The sequence below is a fragment of the Panthera tigris genome, chromosome E2 (assembly GCF_018350195.1).
Source record: "Panthera tigris isolate Pti1 chromosome E2, P.tigris_Pti1_mat1.1, whole genome shotgun sequence".
NCBI lineage: Eukaryota > Metazoa > Chordata > Mammalia > Carnivora > Felidae > Panthera > Panthera tigris.
The window spans coordinates 8,583,088-8,605,618 of record NC_056674.1 but is presented as its reverse complement, the minus strand read 5'-3'; the positions used below and the strand labels follow the sequence as shown (position 1 = coordinate 8,605,618).

The 22,531-nt window shown below is 56.3% G+C and overlaps 2 protein-coding genes and 1 long non-coding RNA gene across 3 annotated transcripts in view; 1 reads left to right on the top strand and 2 right to left on the bottom strand.

The window, feature by feature from the left end:
• Positions 1 to 1,900: 1,900 nt before the first annotated feature.
• Positions 1,901 to 6,800, bottom strand: PIH1D1 (PIH1 domain containing 1). Its single transcript, XM_007074165.3, has 10 exons — positions 6,716 to 6,800; positions 5,747 to 5,840; positions 5,322 to 5,388; positions 4,797 to 4,976; positions 3,622 to 3,683; positions 3,452 to 3,533; positions 2,877 to 3,006; positions 2,556 to 2,631; positions 2,126 to 2,269; positions 1,901 to 2,023 (listed from the first exon to the last, which is right to left on the bottom strand). Exons 2-10 carry the CDS (start codon positions 5,834 to 5,836, stop codon positions 1,982 to 1,984), a joined length of 873 nt encoding a protein of 290 aa, XP_007074227.1. The 5' UTR covers positions 5,837 to 5,840; positions 6,716 to 6,800; the 3' UTR covers positions 1,901 to 1,981.
• On the top strand, positions 6,777 to 22,090 carry ALDH16A1 (aldehyde dehydrogenase 16 family member A1). Its single transcript, XM_042968505.1, has 17 exons — positions 6,777 to 6,866; positions 12,043 to 12,145; positions 12,685 to 12,811; positions 13,527 to 13,705; positions 13,792 to 13,869; positions 14,310 to 14,491; positions 14,574 to 14,726; positions 15,207 to 15,392; positions 15,986 to 16,081; positions 16,270 to 16,406; positions 16,607 to 16,712; positions 16,804 to 16,934; positions 17,233 to 17,400; positions 17,670 to 17,871; positions 20,382 to 20,567; positions 20,825 to 20,947; positions 21,498 to 22,090. The coding sequence occupies exons 1-17, from the start codon at positions 6,777 to 6,779 to the stop codon at positions 21,657 to 21,659; spliced, it is 2,409 nt and encodes an 802-aa protein (XP_042824439.1). The 3' UTR covers positions 21,660 to 22,090.
• Positions 18,909 to 22,531, bottom strand: part of LOC122234036 — a 10,273-nt gene continuing 6,650 nt past the window's right edge. Inside the window, exon 3 of the long non-coding RNA XR_006211732.1 lies at positions 18,909 to 18,934. This is a non-coding gene — a long non-coding RNA (uncharacterized LOC122234036). The remainder of the gene's footprint in view (positions 18,935 to 22,531) is intronic.

The window sequence follows — 22,531 nt, the reverse complement described above, 5'->3', positions numbered from 1 at the left end:
GTGGATTGGGAGGGAGCAGCCGGCGCGGCGGGCGGGCGCCACTGACCCGGTGGCCCGGCAGCCACTGCCCACCGCGGCCTCCCGTTTATCGCCTTGTCCCATTGGGTCCCTGGGGCTCACAGTTTTGCCAGTGTCTGAGAACCCCCCGCAATCTGGTAAGGGGTGGTGGTTTAGGGGCCGGGACCTCAGGATCTGAGGGAGGAGGGGCTGGAGACCCGGACTCCCGGGTCTGCGGGAGGAGTAGCCCGCGGAGCCGTCCACCAGCGCCACCCTGTGGCGGCAGAATCCCCGGCCCGGGTGCGGAGGCGGCGGCCGCGGCTCCGGGCCAGGTGTGAAGGTGGCGCAGATGGTGAAGAGGCGGGAGTGGGAGGGGGGCCCCGGCCGCTGCCAAATCCCGGGCCTGCGCCGGAACCGTCACCATGGAGACCGAAGAAGGCGGAAAGGACCCAGCTCCACACTTTTTGGGGGACCTGAAAAAGAGTTCTTCGGCCTCCCACGGCGGGTCCCCGTGCTAACTACAAGTCCCAGCGGTCGCTGGACCTCACCGTGCGCTTCAGACGAGCCGCGCTCCCCGAGGGCCGCTGGGAGTTGTAGTTTTGAGACAACAGCCTGAGGCTGCGAGGCGCCCCCTGGTGGACGCCGGAGCGCACGCTCGCTCCTTCCGGTCCAACAGACCCTACCCGAGATCATCCCCGCTACCTTTTCACCTTCTCACCATCTGCTCCTTGCCACCCGACCTCATTGACTCCATCCCAACCGCACTGGTCTCGCCGTTCTTCCAACGTTTACCACTGAGGCTCCTCCGTTTACCCATCCTCTTAGGACTCACTATGGAAGGAGAGAGTTAGCATTCGTTCATGAACTCCTTTTTTGAGTTCCCGCTCATTGTAAAGCGTTACCGCACCACAGGGGCGGAGCTACGACCAGGTAACACTGGTTCCAGACACCGCCACTGCCACAGGAGGATTCTAACTCAGCCAGGGGAGACCAGAGACAGCTCGAAGTTGGAAAAGCTTCCCAGAGAAAGTTCACTGAAAGGGACGACTTTGGGAGTGTCCGCGCTACGGGAAACGGTGCTTGCCGAGTTGGAAGGTGGGACACAGTTTTGTGTGATTGTGACATGAAGCACTGTTCCAGGACGAGACGCAGGGGAGGCTGGAGATGATGGCATGCATCGGATCACCGATGGACTTGGGCAAGGCCCCCTGGGAGGGCAAGACAATTAGACATTCCCTGGGTTTGGGCGCCTGGGTGGCTCAGCTGGTTGAGCATCTGACTTCAGCTCAGGTCACGATCTCACAATTCGTGAATTCGAGCCCCGCGACGGGCTCTGTGCTGACAGCTCGGAGCCTGGAGCCTGCTTGGGATTCTGTGTCTCCCTCTCTCTCTGTCCCTCCCCCACTCACGCCGTCTCTTTCTCTCTCTCCCTCAAAAATAATAAACATCAAACAATTTTTAATTTAAAATTTAAAAAAATTCTGGTTTTATTGACGAGGCACACCAAGGGGGGGGGGCGGGTACAGCAGAAACTAAAGAGGAGTTGCAGAACACAGGTGTGCTCAGGACACCATTCACTGTGCTGGGACTGAGTGACAGGAAGGACAGGGAGGAAAGGAAGCATAAAGGGGACCACACCACACATGGCCTGGAGTGCTGCGCTGCAGGGGGCTCTGGGACCTTCTCCTGGGACCCTGGGGAGCCGAGGACCCCTGAAGTGGAGAGGGGAGGGTCGGCTCCGGGACCGTGTGCAACACGACGGGAGAGACTGGCGGCCAGGGAGGGGCTCTGGTGGGGAGAGGCTGAGGCCTCAGCGGGGACAGTGACTTCTCTGTGACTCCAGGACACGGTCCAATGTCCCTTTTCCCTCCCGCTCCCCGTGCATTCCTAGCCAGACACAGAACAAAGGCAAACATCTTTTATTTCCATTTTAGAGAAGCCACGAGCCTCTTCTCTCCACTTAGAAGCACAGAAAGAAAGCAGGTCAAGAAGACACCGACAGGAGGGGCATGGCCACCATCAATTGCTGAGGAGAGACAGGAAACAGATTAAGGATTCAGGACCAGGAGCCCAGGCCTCCCCAGCGTCCCCGCTCCCCCTGCACACCTCCCTCTACCTCCCCAGGTACCTTTCTCTTCCTATGGAAGGCTGCTTTGCTCTCCTCAGAGTTGATCCGCAGGGGGATATAGGCATCCAGGTGGTACAGCTGCTGGGGGCCCCCCAACACTACCCGGTTCTCCCCAATCTCCAGCGACAGCCCCAGAGCGCCATCCTGGGAATATTAATGGAGTGAGCCCACCCTTCCGTTCCCAGCAATAGGCCAATAATAATATGGACCAGGAACAAAAGCCTTGTGTGTTGTTGTTGTTGTTTTAATGTCTATTTATTTTTGAGACAGAGACAGCACGCGAGCAGGGTAAGGGCAGAGAAAGGAGGAGACACAGAATCCAAAGCAGGCTCCAGGCTCAGCGCTGTCTGCATATGCCCAGCTCACTCTCCCTCGGAGACCCCAACCCTTCCAGACCTCATTCTCCCACTCTGGCCAGAGGTACACTCACCAGTTTGGGGAGGTCAATTTCAGCCAAGAGGAGGTCAGGGGCTTCCAGCCAAAGGTTCAGGTGAGGCTTCTCAGGGCTGCGAAAGACCAAGACCCAAAACTGAGGAGAGCCCACTAGGTCTCTGCCAAGGCTATTCTTTCCCTTTCTCCCTCCTACAAACCCTGCTGCCTCGGGGAGCCTTCTCAGTGGCCATCCTGCTTCCCCCCTCTCTGGGTTCCCAGGGCCCCAGGACACCGCCTCCTATGGGGAGGCAGGATTGAGGGAGGGATCCCCAAAATTACTGGAGAGACATGAGAGAGACAGAACCCAGCGAAGGCCCACCCTTCCTCAGGTCTCGGGGAGTCGGGAGTGTATAGGTTTCCCAGCTCCTGGATCCGAGGACGCTGTTGGGAGCGGATATTTTGCTGGGAGATGGAGCCCAGGAAAGGTCGGTTCTTCAACATGCGCCACTCTGTGAGTAGGAAGCTCAGGGTCAAAGGTGGCTCAAGCGCGGGTTCCCTTGGCTTTCCTAGCGGTCCCCACGCGGCAAGAGCCTCAGGGGAAAGTCTCCGCCCCTCCCAAGGATGACAGGGATCTGGCCACACCCCCGAGCTTGGCTTCAGGAAATCTGCCCACTTTAGCCCCGCCCTTCTAGGGATATGGGGGGGCGGGATCTGTCGCCAGAGGTGCTCCTGGCTCCGCCCCCTGGCTAGCCAGACCCCGCCCCTTATCTGGCTCCAGGGCCAGTCCCATCTCCACCCCACCCCCACCTTGGGAAGCCTCGCCTTCTCCCTGTAACCCGCAGCAGCCCGGGGACCAAAACAATCCCTGCCCACACCAGCACCACCTTTTCCAAGGGCTGTCCCCGAGCTGCTCTGGCTCCCCGAGTCCCCGCTAGTGCAGGCCACGCCCTTCACCTGGATTCAGCTGAAGACTGTATTTGTCCTCAAGGCCCTCCCTGGCGATGGTGACCACGAGCTCCCGCAAGAAATCGCTGTTCTAGAAGTGAGAGAGGGAGATTTGCCGGAGGGCTCGGGATGGAGGGAGAGGCCCCAGCCCAGGCCTCACCCGCAGCCCCGCCCCCAACCTGCATCCTGCGGTAGAAGTCGCTGTTCACCGCTACGTCGTAGGCGGTACAACCCTGGCCTTCTGTGGGGAGAGAAAGGGGGTGAGACCCCCAGCCCTCGGTAGGAATCCCACCGCCCAGATACCGACGAGGCAAAAACGATAAAGGACAGCGGCCACACGAACCATTAAGACCCGGCGACAGTTAGAAAGTGAGGGCTCTTGCCAGTCATACCAGCCTCCTCTCTACTGCTCTGGTCCTTTCCCACCACATCCCAGCAATGACCCTGCCCCTTCCCTGCTCACAGCCCTCCCATGGCTCCCCAGTGCCCCAGACGAAGGTTTGTGTCCTTCAGTCTGGCGCTGGAGGCCCTGTGTGGTCAGCTCCTCCCACCTGAAGAGAAGCTCACTTCTCTGTTGGGGACCTCGTCCCTTTAAACTTCTTCCAGTCTCTTCCAATTACTGACCGATCCAATTCAACCATTCTCTCCAGCCTCTGGATTCCTTGGTCCCCTCTGCCTAGAACCCTCTTCTGTGTCTTGGCCTGACACATTCCTTCGGTTCCTTTGCATCTTATATCTGCCACCTCCTCCAGGAAGCCTTCCTTGACTCCTCAGTTCGGGTAAAGAGCCCACCCCCCTCCAACTCCAGAGCAGCAAAGATCATACCATAATGAAATCGCATCTGTCTTCTCTGCCCTCACCTAAGACTAGGAGTCTCTCAAGGGCAAGTTCTGGGTTTGATCAGTCCCTACTCCCCAGGGCACTGCCCAAAGCTTGGTCCCAGGAGGCTTCAGGGGACATACGTTAATTGAAAAAGCAAGCATACAGACACAGAAACTCAACAGAGACATGTGAGACAAGGCAGAGAGACAGAGACAGGGGAGAAGAGTGAAGAAGGAAACAGGAACAAGACTGAGAGCTGGTCTGGCCAGCTAATGAGGACACCCGCCCAGCTCTCCCTCACTGTGGGGAGGGGCAGGGAGAAGTGCCAGCCTGGCCAGGTGGGCAGAACGAGGACAGAACTACCCCGTGTAGCAGGCACTGGAGGCCCAGGAGGTTAGGTTTATGTCACAAGGAAAAGGGGGCCAGATTTCTAGGGGGAAAGGGGGGAGGGGGATCTTGGGCCCTGGATCTTGGATCCTAGGGAAGAAAGGACCCAGGGAGCTAGCTTCCTGGGTCCCCCGAGGGCACTGACTTGCGTCCAGTTCTGCATGAGGCTCTCCCAGGCTCATGGGGATGCGAAACCCGGCTTGGTCTTCCTCCAGCATTTGAAGCAGCTCGTCCTCGGTCACATCAGCCGGAGGAGGGATGGAAGGAGAGTGACAGATGTTGATGAAAACCTTCCCTTCAGAGGAGTTGGTCTTTATGCAGAAACCTGGTGGAAATGGGTTTGTCCTGATGTCTGCCTCTGTGTGCGTCTCTGTCCTTCCCTTGATCTGCCCCTGCCTTGGGTCTCAGTCCTCTGCTTTCTGGGCCTGCTCCCCTCCCCATTCCTGGGATCTATGACTCTCCTTCTATCTTTGAGTCTGTCCCCCAGTCACTCCTGTCCTCCTCCTTCTCTCTTTAGCTCTTGGTCCCTCCCCCTCTCCCTGCCAAAGACCTCTATAATCCATTATTCTGCCTCCCTCCTGCCTCCTCTGTCTGTGTCCCCTACCCCCAGTCTCTGTCCACCTCTCTCTGAGACTCAATCCCTCTCTCTCTGGCTTTCTGCCTTTCTTACCAGGTTGAGGTTGGATCTGTGTGGATTCTGGTCTGCTTGTCTGGGCTTGCTGGAGCTCCTTGGAGGCCTGTGTGAAGGAAAACACCCTCCAGTCACGGTGTCTATGCTATCAGACCCTCATTTGTTCTTCAAAAGTTTATGGAGAAATTTTGTGCATGTGAGATATGAGCAGAATAAGACATACTATGTCCCTCTCCTCCTTTGAGGACCCCTATGAACAATCCCAACCCCATCTGCATTTCTTCCAGATCCTAGCAAACTTGGAGCTAACCAACTACAATCCCACGTAGTGCCTTCTGGGAATGTAGTCCCATCTCAGAGCACCCGCGGGCGTACACACATATACACAACACACACACACACACACACACACACATCCCCAGAATACCCAGGGACCCAGGACCCGGAGGCCGGTCAGTCCGCACCTGCCGCAGTAGCTCCTCGAAACGCATGGTCTCAGCGCCCATCTTCTCTGCCTCACTTAGCTCGGGCACCAGCAGCTTCGAGTCCGCCATGGCCCTGGGGAAAAGACCTAGGCGTCCTCAGTAACTCCGACGTGAGCGGGAACCTTCGCCAGGATGCGAATTGTGGAGCCTGCTGCCAGACCCACAGCCGGCTCCTGGTGCCCACTATTCCGTATGAAAGTCTAAGAACCTGTCCTGAAACTGTAATTCCACTCAGACCAGATACGGCTGTCAAATCTGTTAGGAGCCAATATTTCCAGAAGCTCTCTACGTCCTACGTGCTATGTAAATGACAGCCACGCTTCTAGTCACTGTGTAACCAAGGATTTCTGCCGACCACGCTTCCGTCTGCCTCAAAAGCTCATTCACCAATCCTGCAACCTCATTACGTTCCGACCAATCATAATCTAAGGATTGAGCCCCGCCTCTCACCTCAACCAATCAAAACTAAATCCTGAACCTAGTCTCTAAATGCCACACTTCCTGTGCCGATTAAAGCCGTATTTCTCCTTCCCAACAACATCTAGCCAAACTACGGGGCAGTCCAGACTGGCACACTTTCAAAACCTTCATTTCAGTGTCCATCCTAAAAAATTCCCTTCTGATCTATGAACTATCGCTTCGTCCCAGAGCTAGATTCGATTCTCTAGTAAATACACTTCGGACTAAATATACTTCCTGCCCTCAGTATAAAAAGGGTGGCGGGAAGAACCACACGGTCATTCTTCTAAATCTGGAGCACCCCTAACTACCGGCCAGGCGCCCACATCTCGGTTCCCCGCCGCCCCCACTTTGAGGACTGCGCATGCTCCAAACTACACGTCCCAGCTTGGGAGGGCATGGGCGGGGCCACCGGGTCTAAGGTGGGGTTACGCTCTATCTCCCGTAGCCCCGCCCTTTCGGCTGGAGGGGGCGGTGTCGCCCTTCGACCTCAAGGTTCCTCTGGGCAGAGCGCCCCGCACTCCTTCGTGGAAAGCGGTCCGGGCGAGTGATGGCTGCGACGCACGCACAGCGCAGCACCCGAGAGATCTTCACCAAGCTGGAGTACGGACCCGTGCCTGAGAGCCACGCATGCGCATTGGTGAGGGCCCGCCGTTCAGCGCTGCCCATTCCCGCCCCCTCCCCCCGAACCAGGCATCCAGGTCCAGTTTAGCGCGCGGACTCCCGTGATCCACCGCGGCAGCTCAGCAGCTCCGCCCTTCTCGGTTCCCGTGATTCTCGCCACCCCTTGGGACCCACCCTAGAAGGGCATTCCCTTAAGCCTTTGCGGTTGCTTCTTCTTAACCCTGGATCCTCTTCTGTTGTTTGGTGGTAGCTCTCCTGCTCCCTGGTACCTATTTTTTTTTTTTTAACATTTATTTATTTTTGAGACAGAGAGAGACAGAGCATGAACAGGGGAGGGGCAGAGACAGGGAGACACAGAATCTGAAACAGGCTCCAGGCTCTGAGCGGTCAGCACAGAGCCCGACGCGGGGCTCGAACTCACGGAGCGCGAGATCGTGACCTCAGCCGAAGTCGGCCGCTTAACCGACTGAGCCACCCAGGCGCCCCTCCCTGGTACCTACTTGGGATGGCGTTTCCCCGATTGCTTCCAGGCCTCGGATTCCCCGGAGGCTCCCGTGGTTCTTCCAGCCCCCTCAGAACTTCCCGGGATCCCCCGGGACTCGAAATTCCTGTGGGGCTCCCTTGATCTTCCAAGGACCCTCAGAAGCCCCATAGACTTCCCCAGAACATCCTGTAGCTCCCATGATCCTGAGTCCCCCCACCCCCCCGCCTTCCCATGGAGTCCCGGGATTCCTCAAGGCCCCCACCAATACTTGAGGGTCTCCTAGAATCTTGTGAACTCAGAACTCCAGAATACATCAGAACTAAACTGTAATTAACCTACACCCCTCAGAATATCCCCATGGGGCTCCCATGACCCCCTCACCCATCTCAGAATACCCCCCGTGGGGCTCCCGTGATTCTTCAGGGCCTCTTCAAATCCTCATGAGACTTCTGTGATCCCTCAGGGTCCCCCAGAACCTCTTGTGGTTCTTAGGGAGAAGTAGGGTGGCTCGAATATCCTGTAATTACCTAGCCCCCTCAGAATTCCCTCATTGGGGCTCTCGTGATCGCACAGGGTCTTCTAGCACCCAGGAATGAGAAGCTTGGGCTTCTCTTCAAGGAGAGAAGAGGAGTCTAGAACCGTGGTCCAAGTGGAAGAAGATGAGGTCAGAGCCAGGAGCCCGCTGTGAAAATGGATAAGGTGGATAGGAGGGGATGAGGCAGGGGAACCGTTTGAGGAGTTGAGAGGGCAAGGGCAATGCCTGGGGTCCAGCTGTGTCTCCATCCCTCCACCACCACCGCCAGGGAGGAACCCAGGAGGACTAGAGTTGCAAGGAAAGACCCTGAGCGTGATTATCGCATGGTGAAAGTGTGAGGGACCCAGGGACAGCCTCGAGTTATGTGCAGGAGTCTGATGTTACTTGGGCCTGAGCCTTTCAGGACTGGAGACGGGGACCTGGGAGTCACCACCGTAAGACCATTGGACGGTGGGAGTGATGATCTGGGACAGAGCACACAGAATTCCCACACTTGAAGGTGGGCTTGAGATGGAATATACTGAAATAGCAATAATGTAGAAATAGCTTATATTTACTGGGTGCTTTCTATGTGCCAGCCTCTGTGCTCAGTGTGATCTCCTTTAATCCTCAGAACAGCTGTGGGAGGGGATGATTGTCATCCTTTTAGTGATAGCACATGGAGCCTTCAGGGGGTAAGTAATTTGCCCACGGCCAACACGGTTTAAAATAGGTAAAGCTGAGATTTGAACCTGAGCCCTCGGATTCACGGTTCCCCCACCGCCTCCCAAGCAAAGGTCTCAACCTTACAACATGTGGGCCCGATTCATCCAACAAATTGTTTTCTTTGGCCCGAACTTTATTTTTGAAAATGTAAATTCGTGGTCAACTAATTCCATGGAAACATCCCAGGATTCCAGCTTCTTTTGAAAATAAAATCCCAAAATTTGGCAATGTTTGGCTCACATTCCCTGACAAAAATCATCTGGATCCAATAGTGACTGTCTTTTCTAGGCAAGTTGTGAGTTCCCAGTCTCCACCGGGCCCTCTTCTCACACTAGCGTGACCTGCCAGGACCCCGTAGACATTCTTTTAGGGTTTTGTTTTTCTTTGGGAGGGGGGGATTTGCAAACTTCCAAAGAGAACTTGATACTATGAATTGTTATTTACTTCAGCTTCAGGAATCGTCAACATTTGGGCCAGAGTTGTACTCTTTTGTTTTCTCTTTTTTTCTGGAATGATTTAAATCCCAGATGTCATGTTATCTTCCCATAAATATTTGAATCCTCTTTTCTAACTGATAAGAACTCGCTTGATAACATAACCCACCTGGCCATTTTTCACACTTCACACTAGCAGCCAATTCTTTAATTTTTTGAATTTTTTTTTTTTAATGTTTATTTATTTTTGAGACAGAGAGGCTCCACGCTCAACGTGGGGCTGGAACTCACAACCCTGAGACCAGGAGTCCCACATTCTACTGAGTGAGCCAGCCAGGCGTGCCCCTAGGGGTCATTCTTTAATATCATCCAATGTCAGGGTGCCTGGGGGGCTCAGTCTGTTAAGCGTCTGACTCTTGATTTTGGCTCAGGTCGTGATCTCACCGTTCGTGTCCCAGCCCCATACGAAGAGCCAGTTGGCAGGGGAAGAGAAAGATTAGGAGAATGTGGCACTTGGGATGCTAAGAGAAGAGAGAGAACATCTGTGGAAGGAAAAAATGGGAAGCGTGACTCGGATTTAGCGAGGATTTTGGGGGGGGACAGGAGCAGGGAGAGAAATCTGAAGCAGACGTGGAGGGAGAGATTAAGAGCAAGCCTTACGCAGTGCTGCTCTCAGCGTGTCACGTGCATTGATCCATTTCATCCTCGACACAACCCTGTGAAGTAGGGAGGGGCTGGGATTATCCCCATCTTTCAGATGACCTTGCGGGGACCAGAGTGTGGTAACACCCTGGCTAAGGTTGCACCGCTCAGTCCCAGAACCGGGTTTCGAATCCATATGCTGCCGCCCCGTTGGCGATGCCTACGTGCCACGCCTGGGGCTCAGCCCGAGAAGCTGCACCTGTGGGGCCTGTGTCTTCAGTGGGGGTCCACACTGCTCCTCTAAGTGACGGCCGCCGAGGGGGGAGGGAATGCCATCACACGGTTGGGTGCAGGGGCTACCCGGCTTAGAAACCCCACCTTCCAAAAAGAACCCGATGGTGCCTAATACAGTGTCATGGGCGTTGCTTCCAGAGTCTTGCACGCCCCAAGGTATATGCCCCATCACAGGAATGCAGAGGACTCTGGGCACCCGGGGGGCTCAGTGGGTTGAGCGTCCGACTTCAGTTCAGGTCATGATCTCCCGGTTCGTGAGTTCGAGCCCCACCTCAGGCTCACTGCTGTCAGTACAGAGCCCGCTTCAGAGTTCAGATCCTCTGTCCCCCTCTCTCTCTGCCCCTCCCCTGCTCATGCTCTCTCTGTCTCTCAAAAATACATAAACATTAAAAAAAAAAAAAAAAAAAAAGGAATGCAGACAACTCCAGACAGCCTCAGTGCCCTGGCTTCCCATTGGATATTTAGGGTGTGTCCCCAGTTGTCCCGTTCAGGTGCAGTGGACCATTCAGGGGTCATTGTTGTCTGGTAATACAGCTGAATTGTCTCAGGTTCCCTGAGTACTAGAAAAGTTCACCTGAGGTCACTTCTGCATGGAGGAGAGCAGATTGTTTTGTTTTGTTTCGCTTCGTTTTGTTTTGTTTTGCTTTTTAATGTTTGTTTATTTTTGAGAGAGAGAGACGGGGAGAGAGAGAGGGACACGGAAGCCAAAGCAGGCTCCAGGCTCTGAGTCGTCAGCACGGAGCCCGACGTGGGGCTCAAACCCAGGGACTCAAGATCACGACCTGAGCTGAAATTGGACGCTCAGCCGACTGAGCCACCCAGTCGCCCCAGCAGAATGGGTTTTATGAAGCCGCATGTCAAAGTCAGTAGGACAGCCCTCACATGTGGCTGGTGAGAACGTAAAATGGCACAACCACCATGGCAAACAGTCTGGTGGTTCGTCAAGAGGTTACGCAGAGAGTTGCCATATGACCCAGCCATTCCGCTCCTGGGTACATTCGCCTAAAAGAAGTGAAGGCGGGTGTTCAGACAAAATCAGGTACGGGAAGCTGCCTCAGCGGCACTGTGCACAGTAACCAGAAGGCTGAAACAAACGGAATGTGTCAAGTGATAATGAACAGACACAAAACGTAGCCTCTCCAGACAACGGAATGTCCTACAGCCACGAAAAAGGAATGATTGATACGTGCTACAACTTGGATGAGCTCCAGAAACCCCATGTTGGGGGCGCCTGGGTGGCTCAGTCGGTTAAGCGTCCAACTTCGGCTCAGGTCATGATCTCATAGTTTATCAGTTCGAGCCCTGCATTGGGGTCTGTGCTGACAGCTCAGAGCCTGCTTCAGATCCTCGGGCTTTCTCTCTCTCTCTGCCCCTCCCCAGCCTGTGCTTTCTCTCTCTCTCTCTCTCTCTCTCTCTCTCAGAAATAAGTAAACAGTAAAAAAGAAATTTAAAAAGCAAACCACCATCTTGGGTGAAAGAAGCCAGCCAAAGAGGCCACGTGTTGTGGGGTCCCGATTCACGTGGAATATCCAGAGAAGGCAAATCCGCAGAAACAGGAAGCAGATTAGCAGTTAGGGGCTGCATGAGGAAGAGAGAGCGCCTGCCTGATGGGTGCCGAGTTTCGTTTTGGGGGGATGAGAATGTTCTGAAACTAGGTCGTGATGGTTGCACGACATTGTGAACGTACCACATGCCGCTGAATTGTACGCTTTGAAAGGGTTAACATGGGGGGTTTTGTGTTCCATGTTGTTGTTGTTTTTTTTTTAATCTTTATTTATTTTTGAGAGGTGGGGGTGGGGGAGACAGAACCCAAAGCAGGCTTCTCGCATCAGCGCAGAGCACGATGCGCGGCTCAAAGTCACGAGCCGTGAGATCGTGACTCGGGTCGAAGCCGGACCCTCAACCGACTGAGCCCACCCAGGCGCTCCATTTGTTACATGTATTTTATGTTTATGTGCATTTCCTTGCCACACTGGCAAAGAATTGGCAGGTGGGGCAAAGGGGTGCAAGTGTCCCCCTCCCAGAGGACCCTAGGTAGGGACTGAACTCCCCTAGCTGCCTCTCAGACGTTGTTCTAAAGTGTCTTTGCCTCCCCCAGGCCTGGCTGGACACCCAAGACCGACACTTGGGTCACTATGTAAATGGAAAGTGGCTAAAGCCGGAACGCAGGAATTCAGTACCTTGCCGGGATCCTATCACAGGTATGAAGCGTCCCCCAGTTGTTCGGGGAGGGAGAGGCAGGCATCCATATCCCCAGCCGTATCTACCAACAACACCCCATCCTCTTTGCTCAGGGCCCTGAAGGCAGGAAGTAGCCAGTGGGGGGAGAAGCCCAAGATTTCTGGCTCTTCCTGTTAAAGTCATCCAAATAATAGCTCCAAGTGCCTGTGGATGCTTTTTGAAGTCAGTGTCTACCAAGATCCCTTCCTTGATTAATATATTTATATATTTTTAGCGTTTTATTTATTGTCGAGAGAGCGAGCGAGCGTGCGAGCCGGGGAGGGGCAGAGGGAGAGGGGGACAGAGGATCTGAATCGGGCTCTGCACGGACAGCGGCGAGCCCGATGCGGGGCTCCGACCCACAAACCGTGAGATCGTGACCTGAGCTGAAGTCGGAGGCTCAACTGGCTGAGCCACCCGGGCGCCCCTACAACCAAAATATTTATAATAGAGTGGGGCTGGGGACCAGCTCTGCTGCCTGGGGGGGGCACATCTGGGGTCCCTCCATTCATCTCCCCAGGAGAGAACTTGGCCAGTTGCCCCCAGGCACAGGCTGAGGACGTGGCGGCAGCGGTGGAGGCAGCAAGGACTGCGTGGGAGGACTGGAGCAGACTCCCTGGAGCCTCTCGGGCCCAGTACCTGACCAGGTGATGCGGTTGAGGTGTGGACCTTGGGAGGCGGGGGACAAGATGAGACCAATCACTCCTGTAAAAGTGAATGAGACAGTCGGGGCAGGCACTGCTGGTTCACGAGGGAGGAAGGGGCTGGGGACCAGGACTCCTGTGTCTCACCCATGGGCTCCCAGCCTGCCAGCGCCTCAAGCAACCACTTGAGACTCTGGGAACAAAGACTCTGTTTCCCGATGTCTCGATGTCTCGCGGAATTGATTGCGTAGCTAAGGCTCACATTCCCAGCATGCTTTGAGCCTGTAGCAGCTAAAGCATCCGTCCACCAGGACTAGTAATGACGAAGCTCTGTTTCCCAGAATAGCCTCGGGCCTCATCGAGGCCCCATTTTCCTGGCGGTTCATTGGGGCTGCTGGAGCCTCAGCGCCACCCGTTTTCCATCATACTCTTGGAGCAACTAGAGACCAACATTCCATTTTCTAAAATGCAATTGAGATGAAAGGTTGAGTTTCCAATTTCTCAGCACCTTTGGGGGTTGCGGGCGGCCGAGATCTGCAAAAGGCACCCTCGGGTTTTGTGTTTCTCGGACTACATTTCCCATAAATCTTTGGTGCTCTTCACCTCTGGTCAATGGTGGCGGCGATCATGGGGATTGTAGTCCAGGTATGTAGGGGGTGTTCCAGGACTCTGACTGAGAGGCAATGGGAAATGACTCTCCCCCTGGCTTTCTCTACAGGCTGGCCAAGATGATCCAGAAGCACCAGCGGCTACTTTGGACCCTGGAGTCCCTGGTGACCGGGAGAGCCGTTCGAGAGGTTCGAGACAGGGATATCCCACTGGCCCAGCAGCTACTCCAATGCCATGCGGTCCAGGCATACACCCAGGAGGAGACGCTGGCAGGCTGGGAGCCCATGGGTGAGACACAGGAGTCCTGGTCCCCAGCCCCTTCCTCCCTCGTGAACCAGCAGTGCCTGCCCCGATTGTCTCATTCACTTTTACAGGAGTGATTGGTCTCATCTTGTCACCCACGTTCTCCTTCCTTGAGATGATGTGGAGGATTTGCCCTGCCCTGGCTGTGGGTAATTGATGGGCCGGGTCTGAGAAGGACGGTGCCGATGGGGCCTGGACCCCTGGGTCTGAGGGAGGAAGGGGCTGGGAGGCCTTGACCCCTGGGTCTGAGGGAGGAGGGGCTGGGGGGCCTTGACTCCTGGGTCTGAGGGAGGAGGGGGCTGGGAATCGTGGGTCTGAGGGAAGAGGGGTGTGGGGACCTTATCCCCTGGGTCAGAGGGAGGAGGGATCTGGGTGCTTTGACCCCTGGGTCTGATGGAGGAGGGGGCTGGGGGTCCGGACTCCTGGGTCTGAGGGAGGAGGGGGCTGGGACTCATGGGTCTGAGGGAAGAGGGGTGTGGGGGCCTTGACCCCTGGGTCTGAGGGAGGAGGGGGCTGGGACTCGTGGGTCTGAGGGAGGAGGGGCCGGGAGCCCAGACTCCAGGATCTCTGCGCTGCCCACCTTTCCCAGGGTGCACTGTGGTGGTGCTGGTGCCCCCAGGCTCTCCAACACCCCTCCTCCTGGCACAGCTGGCAGGGGAGCTAGGCTCCTTCCCAGGAATCCTCAATATGATCAACGGCCCTGCCTCCCTGGGCCCCATCCTGGCCTCCCAGCCTGGAGTCCAGAAGGTGACCTTCTGTGGAGCCGTCGAGGTATCTTCGGGGTCGGGAGGGGGACGGGACGTGGCGGGGAGGCCCAAAGGCCCCTCAGCTGAATCCCGCGGGGGCCCTGCAGGAAGGACGTGTCCTTCGGCGGACCCTGGCGGGTCAGGGTGCTGAGCTGGGCCTGGCACTGGGGGCCGAGTCGCTGCTGGTGCTGACGGAGGCAGCGGACGTGGACTCGGCCGTGGAGGGCGTCGTGGATGCAGCCTGGTCCGACCACAGCGCGGTGAGGCCCGTGCACTCGTGTGCCCCCAAGTCCTGGGGATCGTGCGTGTCCGTCTCCAGACCTCAGGGCCTCATGTCTCCACTGATTATAATCTTCAGTTCAGTTCCTTGTGCCTCAGATTCTGTCTCCGCACCGTGGCACGTGTGGGGCTCCCGCACCTCGGATTTCTGCCTTTCCACATCCCGGCTCTCCAGTGTGTGCAGGGGGCTCGCGTCTCTCGTTCTTTAAGATTCTCTTCACTTTTCTAAGTATCCGTGTCCCTACTTTTCCAATCTCTGTCTTCACTCTGAATCACCAACTTCTGTAACTTCACTTCCTGCCCGGGTTTGGGGCCTCAGTGAGTCTCTAGGGTCCCCAGCCACCCCCCCTTGACCCTCCTCTGATCTGTGTATGTACATCCCCAAGTCTCCACCCTCTGGGGGCCCGTCCCCTCAACGTGAGCCCCGACCTTGCCTGCCCTGACATCCCTTTTCCTCACAGGGGGGACTCCGGCTCCTCATCCAGGAGTCCGTGTGGGACGAGACGATGAGGCGGCTTCAGGAGCGCATGGCGCGGCTTCGGGGCGGTCGAGGGTTGGACGGCGCTGTGGACATGGGGGCTCGAGGGGCTGCCGCACATGACCTGGCCCAGCGCTACGTGCGCGAGGCCCAGAGTCAGGGCGCACAGGTGAGCAAGGCGTACAGACCCCCGGCGCCAGGGGAGGAGGGACCTGGAAACCCAGCTCCTGGGTCTGAGGGAGGAGGGGCTGGGGGCCGAGACTCTGAATCTGAGGGAGGAGGGGGTGGGGACCAAGACTCTGGGTCTGAGGGAAGAGGGGCTAGAGGCCTAGTCTCCCAGGTCTGAGGGAGGAGGGGCTGGGGGCCGAGACTCTGAATCTGAGGGAGGAGGGGGTGGGGGCCCAGACTCTGGGTCTGAGGGAGGAGGGACTGGGGGCCTGGGCTCCTGGTTCTGAGGGAAGAGGGGGCTGGGGGCCCAGACTCTGGGTCTGAGGGAGGAGGGGCTGGGGGTCTGGACTCCTGGGTCTGAGGGAGGAAGGGGCTGGGGGCCCAGACTCTGGGTCTGAGGGAGGAGGGACTGGGGGCCTGGGCTCCTGGTTCTGAGGGAAGAGGGGGCTGGGGGTCCCAGACTCTGGGTCTGAGGGAGGAGGGGCTGGGGGCCTGGGCTCCTGGGTCTGAGGGAGGAGGGACTGGGGGCCTGGGCTCCTGGGTCTGAGGGAGGAGGGGCTGGGGGTGTACCTTAGATCTTTCCTTTCCCCTCAGGTGTTCCAGGCTGGCGATGTTCCCTCAGTCAGCCCATTCTTCCCCCCAACTTTGGTCTCTGACCTGCCCCCAGCCTCCCCATGTACCCAGGCAGAGGTGAGCCCTTCAGGGCCCCGGAAATCCTTTTCCATCCACCCGTCTGCAGCCACACATGGGCAGCAACACTACACCTGCAGAGCTCCCTGGAGTGACCATTTGGTCCGGGTCTGGGGGCTGCTGAATGGGGGGGGTGTTGGTGGGGGGAGCTGGCCGGGCCACCTGAGCTCCGTCGTCACCCCTTCCAGGTGCCCTGGCCCGTGGTCGTGGCCTCCCCCTTCCGCACAGCTAAGGAGGCACTGGCCGTGGCCAACGGGACGCCCCGAGGAGGCAGTGCCAGTGTGTGGAGCGAGAGACCAGGGCAGGCCTTGGAGCTGGGCTATGGGTCAGTTGGCGCCTGCTGGGGCCCAAAGGCAGTCTGTTGGGGGGGGGAGGGGAAGGCTCAAGCTTCTGCTCTTTCTCTCAGTCCTGAGGTCTCCATTCCACTCTCTGGGGGTCTCTGGGTCTCTCCCCACCCTGCCCCTCCGACCACTTACCCCCTGCAACCTTCTGTTCTTGCTGATGTCCTCGTCTCTCCCCGCACAGGCTCCGGGTGGGCACGGTCTGGATCAACGCCCACGGCCTTAGACACCCCGAAGTGCCCACAGGTGGCTGCAAGGAGAGTGGGTCTTCCTGGCACGGGGGCCCAGACGTGAGTTCCCCCCTCCTGCCCCCCCAGCAGCACCCCCTTCAACCACCCAGTGCCCACCTTGCGTCCTTTTGACACTCTGCCCCTCTCACAGGGTCTGTACGAGTATCTGCGGCCCTCCGGGACCCCTGCCCGGCTGCCTTCCCTTTCTGAGAATCTGAACTATGACACCTTTGGCCTTGCTGTCCCCCTGACCCTACCATCTGGGCCTGAAATAGGACCCAGGTGAGCTGCAACTCCCAGAATCTCTGGGGGTACGGCAGGCGGGGAGAAGGGAAGTTGTAGCAGGCTGCCCAGGGCCTGGAGGAGGGGTTCATTAGAGCCATCTTGAGGGGGGTCCCCGAGTCCTGCCCAGAATTGCATTCTCAGTCTGTGGCTTCACACCCACCCCCCTCACCCCTGCCCGAAGGGAGTCTCAGTTCTGCTAAATGAAGGAGTGCCCTCCCAGAGGCTCAGTGGGTGGAGCCTGGGGTCCGAGTAGACCTGGCCCCGGGACCCACCCCTACGCCTCACCCTGCTCCAGCCCAGCGGCCCCCTATGGGCTCTTCATCGGGGGCCGTTTCCAAGCTCCCGGGGCCCGGAGCTCCAGATGCATCCAGGATTCGAAAGGCAATCTCCAGGCCTACGTGGCTGAGGGCGGAGCCAAGGATATCCGAGGTGCCGTGGAGGCCGCTCACCAGGCTGCCCCTGGGTAAGGGGAACCCCGTGGGAAAACCCAGAGGTCGTGGGGCCTTTCAGAGGGTAGCCTGAGACCCCCCCCCCCGCAAGGGCTGATGGGATCTGGGGTCTGGGTCCTGAGGGCTGAGCTCCCAAAGCTGACAGGATATGGGTCACACCCCTCCCCATGCAGATGGGCCGTGGGGCCTGGAGCCCCGCAGTAGGGGCTGTGGACAGAGCTGGGGCACCTGGAAAGAACCAGGAGCGGGAAGCCGCCCCGTAACGTGCACTGCCCTCCCCCAGCTGGGTGACCCGGCCACCAGGAGCCCGGGCATCCCTGCTGTGGGCCCTGGCATCTGCACTGGAGCGCCGGGAGCCTGCCCTCGCCTCGGCGCTGGAGAGGCACGGAGTGGAGCTCAAGACCGCCAAGGTGGAGGTGGAGCTTAGCGTGAGGCGGCTGCGGGCGTGGGGGGCCCGCGCCCAGGCCCAAGGCCACGTCTTGCAGGTGAGAGGGTTCTGGGGGCCAGCAGACAGGGCGGGCGGTCTGCAGTAGAGGTTAGAGCAAGGACTTTGGAGTGAGCCCAGCCACACGGCATCCCAGCTGCACACGATCACCAGCAAGTGGCCTCCCCTCTGCGCACCTCGATTTCCTCATCTGTGTAATGGGCGTATGGTCTGCATCACAGTGTAGCGCCTCAGATTGTCGTTAGTAACCCATTTCCGGACCGTAAAATCAGTTTAGTGGTTGTAGTATGATTTTTTTCCTACTCTTTTTTTGTTTTAATGTTTATTTGTGTTTGAGAGAGAGGGAGTGCACACGAGCAAGGTAGGGGCGGAGAGAGAGAGAGAGAGGGAGGGAGACAGAGGATCCGAAGCTGGTTCTGCGCTGACAGCACAGAGTCGGACGCGGGGCTCGAACCCACAAACTGCGAGACCGTGACCTGAGCCAAAGTCGGACGCTTAACCGACTGAGCCGCCCAGGCGCCCCTCTACTCTTTTCTTTTTTTCTTTTCTTTTCTTCTCTTTTCTTTTCTTTTCTTTTCTTTTCTTTTCTTTTCAGAAAGAGAACGCAGGGGAGAGGGGCAGAGAGAGAGAGAGAATCCCAAGTGGGCTTCACGCTCAGCATGGAACCCGACACAGGGCTCGATCCCCCATCCCTGGGATCATGACCTGAACTGAAATCAAGAGTCAGACGCTCAACCGACTGAGCCACCCAGCTTTTTTTTTTTTTTTTTTTTAAACAAAATAGAACAGGAAATATAGAGTGTCTTACACAGAGTGTTGCTTCGTGTGACTTTGGTTTTGTTTATATACATGACAGGCAACCAAATACAGGGTTGATAGGAAACATACAGTGAGTCCGTGAAGAAAGGTTGAGGAGGGGCGCCTGGGTGGCTCAGTCGGTTAGGCGTCCAGCTCTCAGATCATCTCAGGTCATGATCTCACGGTCTGTGAGTTCGAGCTCCGCGTCGGGCTGTGTGCTGACGGCTCGGGGCCTGGAGGCTGCTTTGGATTCTGTGTCTCCTTCTCTCTCTGCTCCTCCCCCACTCACGCTCTGTCTCTCTCTCCTTCACAAATAAATAAAAACATTAATTTTTTTTAATTTAAATAATTAGTTAAATACGTAAAAATAGGGAGCAATCCAAATGTCCCTGGACTGGTTAATAAATAAACTGTGGTAGGTCCCTACAAGGAATCCTACTCAGCATTCAGGAGTGAACATGCTACACGGTGGATGAATCTCAGAATTACTACACTAAGTGAAAGAAGCCAGATTTAAAAAAATAAATAGTATAGACTCTATAATTGCAAATCTAGAAAATTCTAGAAAGCACAAATTATAGGGGTGCCTGGGTGGCTCAGTCAGTTAAGCATCTGACTCTTAGTTTCGGCTCAGGTCATCTCGCAGTTTCGTGAGTTCAAGCCCCATGTCAGGCTCTACACTGGCAGCATGGAGCCTGCTTGGGATTCTCTCCCTGTCTCTCTGCCCTTCCCCCACTGGCACTCTCTCAATCTCTCAAAATAAATAAATCAGCTTTAAAAAAAATACAAACTATGGTGAGAGGAAGTGGTTGAGGACAGAGAGGGTTCAAATGGAGGCAGGAGGGGGGGCGTCTGGGTGGCTCAGCCGGTTGAGCGTCCGACTTCAGCTCAGGTCACGATCTCGCGGTCCGTGAGTTCAAGCCCCGCGTCGGGCTCTGGGCTGATGGCTCAGAGCCTGGAGCCTGCTTCCGATTCTGTGTCTCCCTCTCTCTCTGCCCCTCCCCCGTTCATGCTCTGTCTCTCTCTGTCTCAAAAATAAATAAAACGTTAAAAAAATTAAAAATTAAAAAAAAAAAAACAAATGGAGGCAGAAGGGAAGGATCACAAAGGGGCACAAGGAGATTTGAAGGGTGAAGTTCATTACCTTGATTATAGTGTCGGTTTTAGGAGTACATATAGATCTCAAAATGTATCAAATTGGGGCACCTGGCTAGCTCAGTCGTTAGAGCATGCAACTCTTGATCTCAGGGTCATGAGTTCAAGCCCATGTTGGGCGTAGAGCTTACTTAACAAAAAGAAAAAAAATTATCAAATTGTACCCTTCAAAATGCATGCAGATTAGTGAATGTCAATTATATTCAATAAAATTTTGTGGGTTTTTTTTAATCATACACACACACACACACACACACACACACACACAGAAACAAAACATGGGCCAGATTCCGAGCCCTCTACACGCATTAACTTGTTTCATTCTAGAAACAAATCTACGAGGTAAGCACCAGGAGCCTCATTTGAAAGGTGGGAAACTGAGGCCCAGAGAGGTTAAGTAACTCACCCAAGGTCACACAGCTGGTAAGTGGCAGAGCTGGGACTTCAACCCAGCTGCCTGGCCCGAGTCTGCTCTGAACCGTCACCTGGTTAATTATTGTTGGAGTCGTTACAGAGAAGCAAAGATAGGTAGAGGAGGAAAGGGGCAGACGATGAGGCTCTTCAACCCAGCCCCTGACCTCCTGCCTGCCCCTGCAGGTGGCAGAGCTGAGAGGCCCTGTGCTCCGACTGCGGGAGCCGCTGGGCGTGCTGGCTATCGTGTGCCCTGATGAGTGGCCCCTGCTTGCCTTTGCGTCCCTGCTGGCCGCCGCCCTGGCCCATGGCAACACCGTGGTCTTGGTGCCCAGCGGGGTCTGCCCCATCCCCGCGTTGGAGGTCTGCCAGGTACGGTTGCCCGCCTTTCTGCCGCTGCTCCCAGCAGCCCCTGGGGCAGCAGAGGGATGGACGGTGTCCCAAGGCCTGCACTAGCCCCACCCCCTTGTAACCACGGCAACCCCAGTCCCCATTGCCCCCGCCCTCCATCCAAGCTTGCACTGCTCATGGACCCCGTGAGCCCTCCCCGGAAGCTCACTCCTCACCCAACCTACTGCCTTCGGCGTCTCTGACTCCCTTCCCTCCCGACCCCCTCTCCCATCCGCTAGGATATGGCCACCTTGTTGCCAGCGGGCCTGGTGAATGTGGTGACTGGAGACCGGGACCACCTGACCCGCTGCCTGGCCTTGCACCAGGACGTCCAGGCCCTGTGGTATTTCGGATCTGCCCAGGTACCCTTTGTTTTGCCATCCCTCCAGCGTCCTAAACCTCACCAACGGTCTCCTCCTTTTCTGGAAACCTGGCAGTGCCCCCTTAGAATTCCCGTTGCTAAGGAGGAGAAATTCCTTGGCAACCGGGTCCTGAGATCCCGCCCTCCAGAGTCCCTGTTGCCAAGGGAGAGGATCTCCTTAGCATAGCAACAAGGGCCTGAGATCCTGCCCGGCCCAAAGACCCAATCTCATTGGACAACCCGTTGCTAAGGGACCACACCCTGTAACAGACTCAGAAGCCCACAGTCCACCCTCAAGCCTGAAGGTGACGGAGGGGAACTCCTTGTCAATAAGAACCTCAGGCCTCATTCCTTTGAATGTGGGCTGTTAATGGGGAGGAAATTCCCCAGCCCTCGCATCTGGAAGGTTTGCCTGCTACAAGCTGAGCATTGTAGCACCAGAGCCTAGGTCAAGCCTTGGGGCCCCTCCGCAGTAATAGTCCTGGTTGCCAAGGAAGCAGCTGCTTGGCAACCAAGCTGGCGGAAGGGCTGATCTCCCTTTTCTGTGTCAGGGCTCCCAGTTTGTGGAGTGGGCCTCAGCAGGAAACCTGAAGCCGGTGTGGGTGAACAGGGGCCGCCCTCGGGCCTGGGATCAGGAAGCCCAGGGAGCAGGCCCAGAGCTGGGGCTGCGGGCAGCACGGACCAAGGCCCTGTGGCTGCCCATGGGCGACTGATGCCTGAGTGCCCCCACACTCCGTCTTGGACAGAGGAGAGATGGACCCCGACAGACACCAGAAGCCTGGAGCCTTCTTTTATCATGGCTCCGATGCCCTCCAATAAACTCTGACCAACCTTGGCTGTGCCTCTCAGGGGAGGAAGTGGGGGAGTAGCGACTTCTGTTCTGTTTGAGGCCTTTTGAATTCTAAGACTCAGCAGCTGGGTGGGCTGGCTCCAGTATAAGCCGGTATTTGTGAGACAGATAAAGGGAACTCTGAAGAGCCCCAGGCAGGCCCTCAGAGCCTCATGTTCCCCCTTGGCCTTCTCCATCGTGTAGCTCTTCCCCTTTGACTTTCTCTGCCTATGCATTGTTTTAGGACCCATAGCTTGCAGACAAACAATAAAACACAGTGGCTCTCTGGAATATAATAAAAACGCTGGTAAGTTACTTTTGCCAATTCCCATGGTGTAAACGCTCCCACCATGTTCCCGATGACTAAACAGCAGGCTAACAGAATTCCTAAATTTTTTAACGTTTCATTATTTTTGAGAGAGAGACAGAGCATGAGCGGGGGAGGGGCAGAGAGAGAGGGAGACACAGAATCCGAAGCGGCTCTGCGCCGACAGCTCAGATGCGGGGCTCGAACCCACGAACCGTGAGATCAAGACCTGAGCCAGAAGTTGGACACTCAACTGACTGAGCCACCCAGGCGTCCCCAGAATTCCTAAATTTTTAACAGTCCGCTCCCATGAGCGAATCTGAGCGGCTCGAGCACATCATGTTTTAGAATTATTTTTTTTCTTTTTTTAAAGGTTTTATTTTTAAGTCATTTCTACCCCCAATGTGGGGCTCGCACTCACAACCCGGAGATCCAGAATCACATGTTCT

Bases quoted from the DNA above. Each gene is read 5' to 3' on its own strand.
- PIH1D1 (XM_007074165.3), bottom strand. From the start codon at position 5,836: ATGGCGGACTCGAAGCTGCTGGTGCCCGAGCTAAGTGAGGCAGAGAAG. The intron at 3,684-4,796 runs GTCAGTGCCCTC...CTCTCCCCACAG, and splicing joins TCATGCAGAACTGGACGCAA to AAGGCCAGGGTTGTACCGCC. The intron at 3,007-3,451 runs GTGAAGGGCGTG...TCCTACTCACAG, and splicing joins CAGTCTTCAGCTGAATCCAG to AGTGGCGCATGTTGAAGAAC.
- ALDH16A1 (XM_042968505.1), top strand. From the start codon at position 6,777: ATGGCTGCGACGCACGCACAGCGCAGCACCCGAGAGATCTTCACCAAG. The intron at 14,492-14,573 runs GTATCTTCGGGG...GGGGCCCTGCAG, and splicing joins CCTTCTGTGGAGCCGTCGAG to GAAGGACGTGTCCTTCGGCG. The intron at 17,872-20,381 runs GTGAGAGGGTTC...CTGCCCCTGCAG, and splicing joins CCCAAGGCCACGTCTTGCAG to GTGGCAGAGCTGAGAGGCCC.